This window comes from Budorcas taxicolor, chromosome 17 (genome assembly GCF_023091745.1).
Source record: "Budorcas taxicolor isolate Tak-1 chromosome 17, Takin1.1, whole genome shotgun sequence".
NCBI lineage: Eukaryota > Metazoa > Chordata > Mammalia > Artiodactyla > Bovidae > Budorcas > Budorcas taxicolor.
This window is the reverse complement of record NC_068926.1, coordinates 70597587-70609844: the sequence shown is the minus strand read 5'-3', so window position 1 is coordinate 70609844 and position 12258 is coordinate 70597587. Positions and strand designations below refer to the sequence as shown.

Genomic DNA, 12258 nt, shown 5'->3' with positions numbered 1-12258 from the left:
CACACATCCTGTGACCTGGGGACCAGCCCCCTCAGGGAAGCCCCTGACCCGCTCTGTGCTCTGTCTCCTTCTTGCCTTCAGGCCGGGAGCCCGTTCTGTGTCCCCTGTGACCTCAGGGCCGTCTGTGGGCTCCCCTCTGACCCTCAGGGTCAGTCTGTACACGGCGCGCTTGGCAGCTCAGGGGTCAGGACTGAGGGGGCGTCGGGGACACGTATTCCTTTAAATCAGGCTCAGGTCAGGACAGTGGCGACCCCGTGGATGCAGCCTCCCGACTGTGCAGGAGGCGGGTGCTTTCTCCTTCACTAGAAATGAAGCAGTGCCTTACACACGCGCACAAGCACACACAGCTTGCTCCACTTTCCCAGTGGAGAATAAGCATTTTCTTTTGAAATATGCTCCGTGACCCCACTGTACTGGTTGCTGGTCTCGTCTTTCCTACCTAAGTTAAACAAAGCATTTGCCACGTGTTCACTCCATGTTGGCTTGGGAAGCAGAAGCCGCCTTTCTGAGTGAGGCTAACTGCTCCCAGCTCCCGGGACACAGAAGGCAAGCTGACTGTGCTGGCACCACCTGTGTCCAGGTGCCCGGATCACGATCACCCCCGTCCTCCTCCTCTTTCATCTGAGGATAGGAGCCCCCAGTGGTCAAGGAACCTGAGTGACCGCGTCTGGAGCCAAAGGACTGATCGCGGCTCCTGAGGGCTGGGGGCCCGCAGGCATCATGGTTTGGGGTCTCTGGCTGGCACCTGTTGGTTCCCGGACACCTCACACCGCCAGCTCTGCCGCTCTTTCCGGGACTAGAGGACCTGAGCACTGGGCTGGATAGTGGGCCCGGCTGAGACAGTCCAGACTGTGCTCAGGACTCTGTGCTCAGCAGGGAGGGGGCAGGTGGCATGTCACTGCTGCAGAGCCTGACTCCGAGCAGGCAGAGCGACCCTCGTGTGGTGTCAGGAAGCATCGTCCTTCCTTCTGACATCTAAGGGCTCCGCCCCGTCCCCGCTGCTCACACCCCCTCCAGCTTCTCCAGGGAAGCAGGTATAAGGAAGCAACACTGTAAACAATGCAGGGACCGCACAGCCCAGCTACTCAATTTTCCTGGAAGAAAATATTTCACTCTTGCTCAAATTTTCTTTTATCTTTCTTGCTGAATGTTTATTCTCATCATACAAATGCGGTCAAATTTTATGTTGTTTTTTTTTTATTACTGGGACCAGAGTAATACACATTTTTAAACTACCTTTAAATTTACATAATGTTAAAGTTATATACTATTTTTAATAATTGTAGACTTGTACATTTTCCTATTCATTCTCATTAATTTTCAGCATAATTTCATATTTATGACTCATTGGAAAACACCTTTTGTTAGGAAAGATTGAGGGCAGGAGGAGAAGGTGATGACAGAGGTTGAGATGGTTGGCTGGCATCACGGATCCAATGGACTTGAATTTGGGAAAACTCCAGGATGGTGAGGAGCCGGGGTCCTGCCCCAGTGGATCCAGGGAATTCAAAGGGGAGACGGAGTAGGCAAGGAAAAACTTATTTATTTAGAAATATAAAAGAAATTAAGAAGAAATAGTATAGTAGGAAAATTTAGTGGAGAAAAGTGCTGAATAACTTGGTTTACGTGGAAAGCCAATAAAGTTCCAGACAAGGAGCTTGCACCGTCTACCTTAGGCCACCGGCGTCCTCTTGAATAGCGGGGCTTGCCCCACCTTGGGCTCCCTCTCGCGTGGATCTTAAAAGCCGGGGCAAGTAAGTAGACATGGTGAGCCTCCATGCCCCAGATGGGAATTCAACCAGAAAGTAGAGTAAAGACACGGGGGGACCCAGTCCAGTGACTGGCCCATCCTCTATTGTTCAGAAAGGAATTTTATACCTTTTTTTGTACATAGAGATCAATGGATAACATAAAATTCTGCAGCGTCAGCAGCCCTGACTCTTATCGAGACCAGGCTTTCTCTCTGCATACCTAGTTGTATACATAAGTCTTAGGTGATGTATGTCATCTTCTGGCCAGAAGGCCAATTACCATTTTACAGCCCTTTTCTGATAAGGGTTTGTCAACCAGAAGACTTATTTGTGTTGTTCTTCCCAAAGTCTGGTGCCACTCTCAGAAAGCACTAAGTAAAGTTACATTCTTACATAGCAAGGACACAACAATTTATAACAATGAAAGAACTACAGTGATTTATAACAAGAGAAAAGTAATTAACTCAAAAGTCTAGTGTTGCTAACATCAAAACTACTATATTCCTGTTTTTATATCCCAATTACATTGATTAATATCCTTCAGGTGCCTAAAAGATAAAGAATATGGAGGCCTGGCAGCAGTCGTTGAGTCAACAGTGAAAACCCATCACCAATATGATTTTTAGCTCTTTAGCAAAGGCTCTGTATCTTTAAGATGCTTTAAGCTTTGTGCCTCTCATGGTTGGGGGGCTGTAAGCAATTCACAAATTGGAAAGAGGCCGGGGGGAACCTGTCAGGCAAGTTAGAGAGCCATCAAAGGGGTTTGAGCTGATGCAAGAGAATGAAGCCCTGAATTAACGTTTTTCCAGAGAATGTCAGAAGAGTGAAAACCACAGTAACAAAGCAGGCAGACTCTGGTTTGGGGGGTAGATGTTCGGGAAAACTCAGGGGGAACCCCCCAAAGCCGGATCACGCCTTTGCGTTTTGTCGGGCTTCCTTCCTCATGACCTTTACCATGGGTGGAATTCCTCACGCTGGCTCCCAGCAGTGAGGGACAGGGAAGCCTGGTGTGTGGCTTTACAATGTTATGTTGCACTACTTTTAATGACTGTTATCTTAGTGACATTCAGTGTTTCGAACTACAGATGAGGAGTCACTACTCACTATGCCTTTAATTTCTCTTGCATGTTTGTAATTTTCAATGCACAGACTTCTGATATTCCTGAGATTTAAGTGTTTTATATTGATTGTATCATACATGCTAGGGGTTTTATTTTCAGAAACTGGAGTTTCATTACTGAGCTACGAAATACAATTCATTTCTGCATGTTGACTTTTATATCACAAAATCCCAAGTGAAACACTCACAGAAGCCTGTCTTATTGAACCCTTGACCCTGAGCTGGGCCTGGCCTGAAACCACCTCTTCTGGGCTCAGCCAATGTCTTTATCGAAAAATTTTTGTCTCTGAACAAGAAATGTTTGCCCAGGAAAACCTGCATTGGATTAAAGTATCTTAGCAATCTAAAAGCTAAATTGAAGCAAAATACAATATTATCAAATCTGCTGGTTTAAGGAAAATCAGTTGCTTGTCTAACATCTGACAATTAGAAGTCACCCCCTGAGCTAGACTTCATCCGAGCCATGAGCAGGGGTGAGTGGACGATGTTTCTGTTGCTCTTCCTCACTGGTCTGGAGCACCGTGTGAGCATTAGTGTCGTCATGCCACACAGCACAGTAATAGTCAGCCTCGTCCTCAGGCTGCACCTCGGAGATGAGCAGGAGCCCTGTGTTGGTTGAGGCGTCTTTGGATCCAGAAAAGCGGTTGGGAACCCCAGAGCCCTGGTGCTTATCCGAGTCTGACTTGAACCTCAGGAGGTACCGGGGAGGGCTCCCTGCCTTCTGCTGATACCAGTATATGCTATAGTTGCCAACATTGTAGCCACTGCTCAGGGTGCAGGAGAGTCTGGCTGATGCTCCCGGAGACACAGAGAGGGAGGCTGGCTGAGTCAGCAGAGGCTGGGAGAGGGAACCTGCAGACACAGACACAGACACAGGGGAGACGGGGCAGGAGCTGCAGGAAAGGTTCCCAGAGTCTGTGCCCCAGGGGCTGATGAGGCTGGGGGCTGAGCCCTGGTGCCCGGGGCCTGTGCCTACCTGTGCAGAGAGAGAGGAGCACCAACAGGAGAGGAGTCCAGGCCATGGTGCTGACAGCTTCCTGGTCCCCACAGTGGGGCTGGGCTGCCCCAGGCCTCCTGTTCTGCCCCAGCCTCTGCCAGAGGAGGGGCTACCATGCAAATAGGGGTCCACCCAGGGCCCGCCCAGCCCATCTCTCAGCCCTGATGCTGGAGCTCAGCTCACAGCCCAGACTCAGGGGGTGGAGGGGAGTTCCCTCTTGGGAGCCCCTGGAGGAAGCACCTGCTGAGACCACATGACAGGGGACTCTGCAGCCGGAGAGGACACACTGCTGAGTACCCCCAGGGGTGCACGCCCTGCCCGAAGCCCAGTTCCCGGAGTGAGCGATGCTCTCTGAGCAGCCATGCAGGGTCCCCAGGGCAGTCCCATAGCGCCCCCGCTGGTCACACGTGGGAAATAAAAGCAAAAAAGAACCTCCAGAATTGAGGTAAAATGCAAACTTCTCTAGGAAGATGCATCTGTGAGCTAGTAGAGAAAACAAGCAAGAAGATTAATTTCCTTAGAAAAATATGGAAATTTTACTATGGAATTAGTCCACAAAAAGACATAACATGTATTTCCTCACCTGAAATATGTAACAAACTCGAGCCACTACATTGTTCTAACTGATTTGCATTGTAGGCATGTCTTTTTTAAAAACATTGAAAAAAGATGCAATATTTCCTAGTTTTTTGAGAATTCGTTAAACATTTGTACATATACCTGAAAAATTTATAAAAGGAAACATTACAAGCCACTAACATTAACTATTGATCAAAATGTTCTAATCAGAAAGTTAACAAAAAATTCAAAATATAAGAACTTGATACTAATACCAAATGTTATTTTTTCCATCTACAAGTTGTATTTTATATTAAGACATATTAAAAAATAAATGTAGAACCAAGAATAAAATCCATGTAAAAATAGAAACACCTAGACACAATTGTAGTATTGCTCGTACATACTCATTTACATACATGTAATTTCGTGCAGGAGGACTTAATGTCTCCATTACTTAGGAAAATTAAGGGACAAAAATAATGCTAATCAACGGAAAGTAACAGTACAGTTTTGTGTTTAGATGAGATGTTCTTGTAACTTAGCTATTTAATAAAATTCATATGATTATTTTCTTTTCTCAACCCGTGTTTGTGAGATTCATCTCATATCAAACAAAATGTTCATACAATAGGAAAATCCTTTTCCTATTATTCCAATGCATGGATGCTTGTGTAGGAAAAAGAGGAAAACAGGTGAAGAGAGGAGCTGGTAAAGGACAGAGCCGTCAGGACCCCCCTTGAAGGAGGGTGAGAAGGTGACAGGAAGCATGGATGCCCCGCGCCCTGTGCCCAGGTGCCAGGAGCGCAAGGCAGGGCAAAGGCCTCCAAACCCACATCCCGTCACTCTCCCTAAAGGACAGTCTTGGCTCAGGAGTGAGGACACGAAGGGAGGGGTCCACGTCGTGGAGGAGGGCCCCCAGGACCCTGCTCTTGAGACGAAGTTGCTGACATGGAGAAAGTCCTTCCCCTGGGTCTCTCACCCTCTGTCCAGGTATCACTGGAGGTCAAGTTCACTGACATTTCTGTTGTGTAATTTCCCGTCTATCCGAGCCTGGACCTCAGATCTAGGTACTGACCCCTGGACAGAGGAGCAGGAAGTGAGAGGCAAGACTGTTGCTCACAGCTGAGAGCTCTCATGTCCCCTGGGGCCCAGGTGCAGGAAAGTCAGTCTCCAGTGAGCACCCTGCTCCCCACGTGGGCAAAGGCCAGTGGAGGAGGTTCCCAGGCTGCCTGGCCAGGAGCCTGGAGCCCTGGCTGAGCCTGAGAGGCTGTCACAGGAAAGATAGGAGCAGCAGCCTGGGCCTCAGCTCAGCCCAGTGATGGCCGAGGAGCCTGAACGCCAGACTTGAGGCCAGGGACCCGAACAGGGACCCCCCGCGTCCACTACTAGCCTCAGAGAGGAGAGCTGCTGGGCCCAGGACACATACTGGACGCTCTGACGAGTCCAGAGTCAGACAGAACTGGACTGTGCTCCTCTCGTTCCGACCCGACCCATCATGGACTCTGACCCCAGGGCACCTGCCCCTGGCACTGGCGATTTCTGCTCAAGTTGAGAAAATCAGACAACGTGTTGCTGCCAAGGAAAGCTGGAGAAGGGGTGAATGAAGAAAGATGTGAACAGCTTTTTCTGGACTTAGTTCCGTGATGTGACTGAGCACAGTCTTAGGCCAAACAGACAAATGAAGCGGCTGCCTTTGCAGAGGATGTTTCTGCCCCCAGAGCCCCGACTCTGAGAGGACAGCAGGTTTTTGTCTCACTTCCCGCTTGACCTGGAGCACTGTGGGACTCTTAAGACTGAGGTCAGCAGACGCACAGTAATAATCAGCCTCGTCCTCAGCCTGGAGCGAAGTGATGGTCAGGGTGCCTGTGTTGCCAGACTTGGTGCCAGAGAATCGGTCGGGGACCCTCGAGGGTCATTTGTTACTACCATAGATCAGGGTTTTGGGGGCCGATCCTTGGAGCTGTTGGTACCAGCTCACACCAAATATTCCAATGTTGCTGCTTCCGGTGCAGGAGATGGTCACCGTCTGGCCCAGGGACCCGGACACGGAGGGCGGCTGAGTCAGCGCAGCCTGGACCCAGGATCCTGGGAGGGGGAGACAGAGATGGTGACTCGGGGTCCAGACACGAGAGCAGGGAGCAAGGCCCGTGAGTCTTCCCAGGGCCCTTCCCCTGTCCCCCCATCCAGTCACCTGTGCAGAGAGCAACCAGGGTGAGGAGCAGAGGGGACCAGGCCATGGTGGACACGGTCAGGGCGTCCCGCCGTCTGAGGCCCCAGAGCTGAGCAGAGCGTCCCCACACCGCTCCTGCCCCTCTTCAGAGCCTGAGAGCGGGAGGGGCCTTTCATGCAAATAATTGTCCTCCCCACCCAACCCCCCAGCTGTCTGACCACCCCCCCCCCAGCTGTCTGACCGGCCCCCAGCTCTCTGACCCCCCAGCTCTCTGACCCCCACCAGCTCTCTCCCCACCCAGCTCTGTGACCCCTCCCTGGGCCCTGCTTCCTGTCCCTGTGCCTGAGGGGTGCAGGGTGTGGACTGGGGCGGGGCTGTGGGGGCCCAGGGCCGGGAGGTCCCATCCAGGCGCCCTGAGCACTGGTTGCCTGGCAGTGCCAGGGCCTGGGCCCCGCGCTCACCCCACTAACCAGCTCAGGAGTGGCCCTCGCGCGCCCCCTGGTGTCCAGGCCCGGACACGCTCCCTGTGCCCTGGAGAGCGGAGCCCTCAGGGACAGCTCCTGCCCCTGCCCTGGGCACTGTCCCCGCCTCAGAGCCAGTTCAGGGGCCTCCTCTGTGTCCACTGTGACCTCAGGCCCCTGTGTGCCCCCCTGAGGCCCCTCAGGCCGAGTCTGTCCACGTCTCGCTGGGCTGCTCGGGGCCAGGACTGAGAGGGCTTCTGGGGCACAGGTTCCTCTCCATCAGGATGAGGTCAGGGCAGTGCTGGCCCCGGGGAGGCCCGTCCCCTTCTGGCCGGATAGCGGGTCCCTCCTCTGTGGGTCCCCTCCCTGGAGGCCGGAGCCCTGCTTCCTCTGTGCGTCCCCTCAGCCGTGAGGAGGAGGGGGCTCTTCTCAGTTGAGGTGGGAAGGTGCAGGGGGAGAGGCCGGGGGTGGGACCCTTGGTTTCTAAACGCCTGGATCTTTACTGTGTGCAAACCTTTCTACACTCTGGACCCCATGCCCATGTCCTGTCTTACGAAGTGACTCCTACTGGGCGTCTCTCCTGCAGGCACAGGGCACAGGCTGCAGGGAGCAGGCCTGGTGGTGCTCCTGTCCATTTTTAGTGAGACTCTGAAGGGCCTGAGCAGTGTGTGTCCCCAGGGAGCCTGATATGTGGTGGCTGTTAGGATGAACTGTTCCAAGCAGTGGGTCCAAGAAGATACAGTTCAGGGAAAGTTTGGTTGGAGAAGAGGCCCTACTACAGTTTGCCCCGCACTGAATCTGTGTGTTACACTGTAGGTGTGTGACTTTGAGATTCTTAAAGTGCATTTATTTTTTCATTATCTGGGTGCTGGCTTAGTTGTGGCTTGTGGGATCTAGTTCCCCGAACAAGGATGGAACCAGGCTGACTGCACTGGGATCGTGGAGTCTTAGCCACTGAACCACCTGGGAATTCCCTGAGACAGTAAATGTGTGAAAATATGTTAATGGATTTGTGAACATTTTAAGGTCATTACTTTAAATACATGCATGAATTTAACTGAAGGTCAATCTATGTTTATTTCAATTTTTCATTGATGAGTCACATATCAGAAATATAATTCTTTGTAAGGTTTTAATTAAGAAAAGATTAAATAAATGACACAGGACAGATCTTTTGAAATTTTTTATTAAGAAGTAAAACTTGACTTTTACACAGATATTTGCATTATTAGTTTTTTGGAGTCTGAGTGAAGCAGAGCAGGAACCAGCCTCTTTCTGCCACTTATAGCATATCCACTGGGGGATTTTTATTTCTGATTAGGAAGATGTGAAGACCTCTAAGACCTTTTAGAACTAACACCCAAAAAAGATATCCTTTTCATTATAGAGGACTGGAATGCAAAAGTAGGAAGTCAAGAAACACCTGGAGTAACAGGCAAATTTAGCCTTGGAATACAGAATGAAGCAGGGCAAAGGCTCATAGGGTTTTGCCAAGAGAACACACTGGTCATAGCAAACACCCTCTTCCAACAACACAAGCGAAGACTCTACACATGGACATCACCAGATGGTCAACACCGAAATCAGATTGATTGTATTCATTGCATCCAAAGATGAAGAAACTCTATACAGTCAACAAAAACAAGACCAGGAGCTGACTGTGGCTCAGATCATGAACGCCTTATTGCCAAATTCATACTTAAATTGAAGAAAGTAGGGAAAACGACTAGACCATTCAGGCATGACCTAAATCAAATCCCTTATGATTATAGAGTGGAAGTGAGAAATAGATTTAAGGGACTAGATCTGATAGACAGAGTGCCTGATGAACCATGGACAGAGGTTCATGATATTATACAGGAGACAGGGATCAAAACCATCCCCAAGAAAAACAAATGCAAAAAAGCAAAATGGCTGTCTGGGGAGGCCTTACAAATAGCTATGAAAAGAAGAGGCGAAAAGCAAAGGAGAAAAGGAAAGATATAAGCATCTGAATGCAGAGTTCCAAAGAATAGCAAGAAGAGATAAGAAAGCCTTCCTCAGTGATCAATGCAAAGAAACAGAGGAAAACAATAGAATGGGAAAGACTAGAGATCTCTTCAAGAAAATTAGAGATACCAAGGGAACATTTCATGCAAAGATGGGCTCCATAAAGGACAGAAATGGTATGGACCTAACAGAAGCAGAAGATATTAAGAAGAGGTGGCAAGAATCCACAGAAGAACTGTACAAAAAAGATCTTCACGACCCAGATAATCACGATGGTGTGATCACTTACCCAGAGCCAGACATCCTGGAATGTGAAGTCAAGCGGGCCTTAGGAAGCATCACTACGAACAAAGCTAGTGGAGGTGATAGAATTCCAGTTGAGCTATTTCGAATCCTAAAAAATGATGCTGTGAAAGTGCTGCACTCAATATGCCAGCAAATTTGGAAAACTCAGCAGTGGCCACAAGACTGGAAAAGGTCAGTTTTCATTCCAATGCCAAAGAAAGGCAATGCCAAAGAATGCTCAAACTACTGCACAACTACACTCATCTCACACGCTAGTAAAGTAATGCTCAGTAAAGTAAAGCCAGGCTTCAGCAATATGTGAACTGTGAACTTCCAGATGTTCAAGCTAGTATTAGAACAGGCAGAGGAACCAGAGATCAAATCGCCAACATCCGCTGGATCATGGAAAAAGCAAGAGAGTTCCAGAAAAACATCTATTTCTGCTGTATTGACTATGCCAAAGCCTTTGACTGTGTGAATCACAATCAACTGTGGAAAATTCTGAAAGAGATGGGAATACCAGACCACCTGACCTGCCTCTTGAGAAACCTGTATGCAGGTCAGGAAGCAACAGTTAGAACTGGACATGGAACAACAGACTGGTTCCAAATGGGAAAAGGAGTACGTCAAGGCTGTATATTGTCACCCTGCTTATTGAACTTCTATGCAGAGTACATCATGAGAAATGCTGGACTGGAGGAAGCACAAGCTGGAATCAAGATTTCTGGGAGAAATATCAATAACCTAAGATATGTAGATGACACCACCCTTATGGCAGAAAGCGAAAAAGGACTAAAGAGCCTCTTGATGACAGTGAAAGTGGAGAGTGAAAAAGCTGGCTGAAAGCTCAACATTCAGAAAAGGAAGATCATGGCATCTGGTCCCATCACTTCTTGGAAAATAGATGGGGAAACAATGACAGACTTTATTTTGGGGGGGGGGCTCCAAAATCACTGCAGATGGTGATTGCAGCCATGAAATTAAAAGATGCTTACTCCTTGGAAGGAAAGTTATGACCAACCTAGATAGTATATTCAAAAGCAGAGACATTACTTTGCCGACTAAGGTCCGTCTAGTCAAGGTTATGGTTTTTTCAGTGGTCATGTATGGATGTGAGAGTTGGGCTATAAGGAAAGCTGAGTGCCGAAGAATTGATGCTTTTGAACTGTGGTGTTGGAGAAGACTCTTGAGAGTCCCTTGGACTGCAAGGAGATCCAACCAGTCCATCCTAAAGGAAATCAGTCCTGAGTGTTCATTGGAAGGACCGATGCTAAAGCTGAAATTCCAATCCTTCGGCCACCTGATGCAAAGAACTAACTCATTTGGAAAAGACCCTGATGCTGGGAAAGATTGAAGGTGGGAGGAGAGGAGGAGGACAGAGGATGAGATGGTTGGATGGCATCACCAACTCAATGAACACGAGTTTGAGTAAACTCCGGAAGTTGGTGATGGACAGGGAGGCCTGGTGTGCTGCGGTCCACAGGGTCGCAATGAGTCGGACACAACTGAGCGACTAAACTGAACTGAACTGAACTGAGGAAGATGTGTGTCGAAACATGGCAGTCTGAGCGATCAGAGCCGTGGGTAGGTCTGAGATATGAGATGAGAGCAGTACATGACAGGTCAGACCTGTTGTTCTCAGGAAACTCAGAAGTGACCATAGGAGGTTAACCAGAGTGAGAGCAGAACAGCAGTGATGGCCGCGGCAGGGAGGACACAGGGGCGCAGTGCCTGTTCAGCCTTGCACAGTCTGAAGCCCCTGGTAAATACCAGTGTTTTGGTGACAGTAGCAGTTACAATCAGCCTCATCCTGAGTCTGCAGCCCAGAGATGAGCAGGAGCTCTGTGTTGGCCGAGGCAGCCTTGGATCCAGAGAAGTGACTGGGGACCCTGGAGCCCTGGGGCTTATCCGAGTCTGACTTGAACATCAGGAGGTCCTGGGGAGGGCCCCCTGGCTTCTGCTGGAAACAGGACATTTGGTAGCTACCAACAGTGTAGCCACTGCTCAGGGTGCAGGTGAGTCTGGCTGATGCTCCCGGAGACGCAGAGAGGGAGGCCAGCTGAGTCAGCACAGGCTCAGGGAGGGAACCTGCAGACACAGACACAAGGGAGACGGGGCAGGAGCTGCAGGAAAGGTTCCCAGAGTCTGCGCCCCAGGGGCTGATGAGGCTGGGGGCTGAGCCCTGGTGCCGGGGGCATGTGCCTACCTGTGAAGAGAGAGAGGAGCACCAGCAGGAGAGGAGTCCAGGCCATGGTGCTGACAGCTTCCTGGTCCCCACAGTGGGCTGGGCTGCCCCAGGCCTCCTTTTCTCCCCCTGACTGAGAGGAGGGCTGCCATGCAAATAGGGGTCCACCCAGGGCCCGCCCAGCCCATCTCTCAGCCCTGATGCTGGAGCTCAGCTCACAGCCCAGACTCAGGGGGTGGAGGGGAGTTCCCCCTTGGGAGCCCCTGGAGGAAGCACCTGCCAAGACCACACAGGTCCCTGCTCACGGGTCTCTGCGGTCAGACAGGACACACTGCTGAGTCCCCCCAGGAGCACAGGCCCTGCCTCCAGCCCAGCTCCTGGAGGGACTAAGGCTCCCTGAGCAGCTGTGCAGGAACCCAGGGCAGTCCCACAGTGCCCGCTGCTGGCAACATGTGGGAAAAACATGCATAAAAAGGGAATGAAGTTCAGTTTTCTAAGAAGGTACAACATTTGTTCTAGTAGAGAAAATAAGTAAACAGATGAAGATGCTTAGAAGAAACAGAATATTTTGTCATGAAATTACTCCACCAAAAGACATAATGTATCCTTATTTAGCGTAAATATCTAACAAACTTCAGGAGTCATATGCTTCCCATACATTGGATTTGTATTTTTTTAAGCATTGAAAAAGATGTAAAAGTTGTGTTTCTCTGAGAAAGCAGTTAAAGTGTTTTACATA

At 49.7% G+C, this 12258-nt stretch overlaps 1 pseudogene and 2 gene segments (V, D, J or C); all 3 read right to left on the bottom strand.

The window, feature by feature from the left end:
• Window positions 1–3316: 3316 nt before the first annotated feature.
• On the bottom strand, window positions 3317–3893 carry LOC128062249 (immunoglobulin lambda variable 5-39-like). The segment is given in 2 exon segments: window positions 3317–3723; window positions 3848–3893. Coding segments are annotated over 2 exon segments (453 nt in total).
• Window positions 3894–5422: 1529 nt separating this feature from the next.
• On the bottom strand, window positions 5423–6666 carry LOC128062123 (immunoglobulin lambda variable 1-40-like; annotated as a pseudogene).
• A 4403-nt stretch (window positions 6667–11069) lies between these two features.
• On the bottom strand, window positions 11070–11586 carry LOC128062122 (probable non-functional immunoglobulin lambda variable 5-48). The segment is given in 2 exon segments: window positions 11070–11422; window positions 11541–11586. Coding segments are annotated over 2 exon segments (399 nt in total).
• Between the last annotated feature and the right edge of the window lie 672 nt (window positions 11587–12258).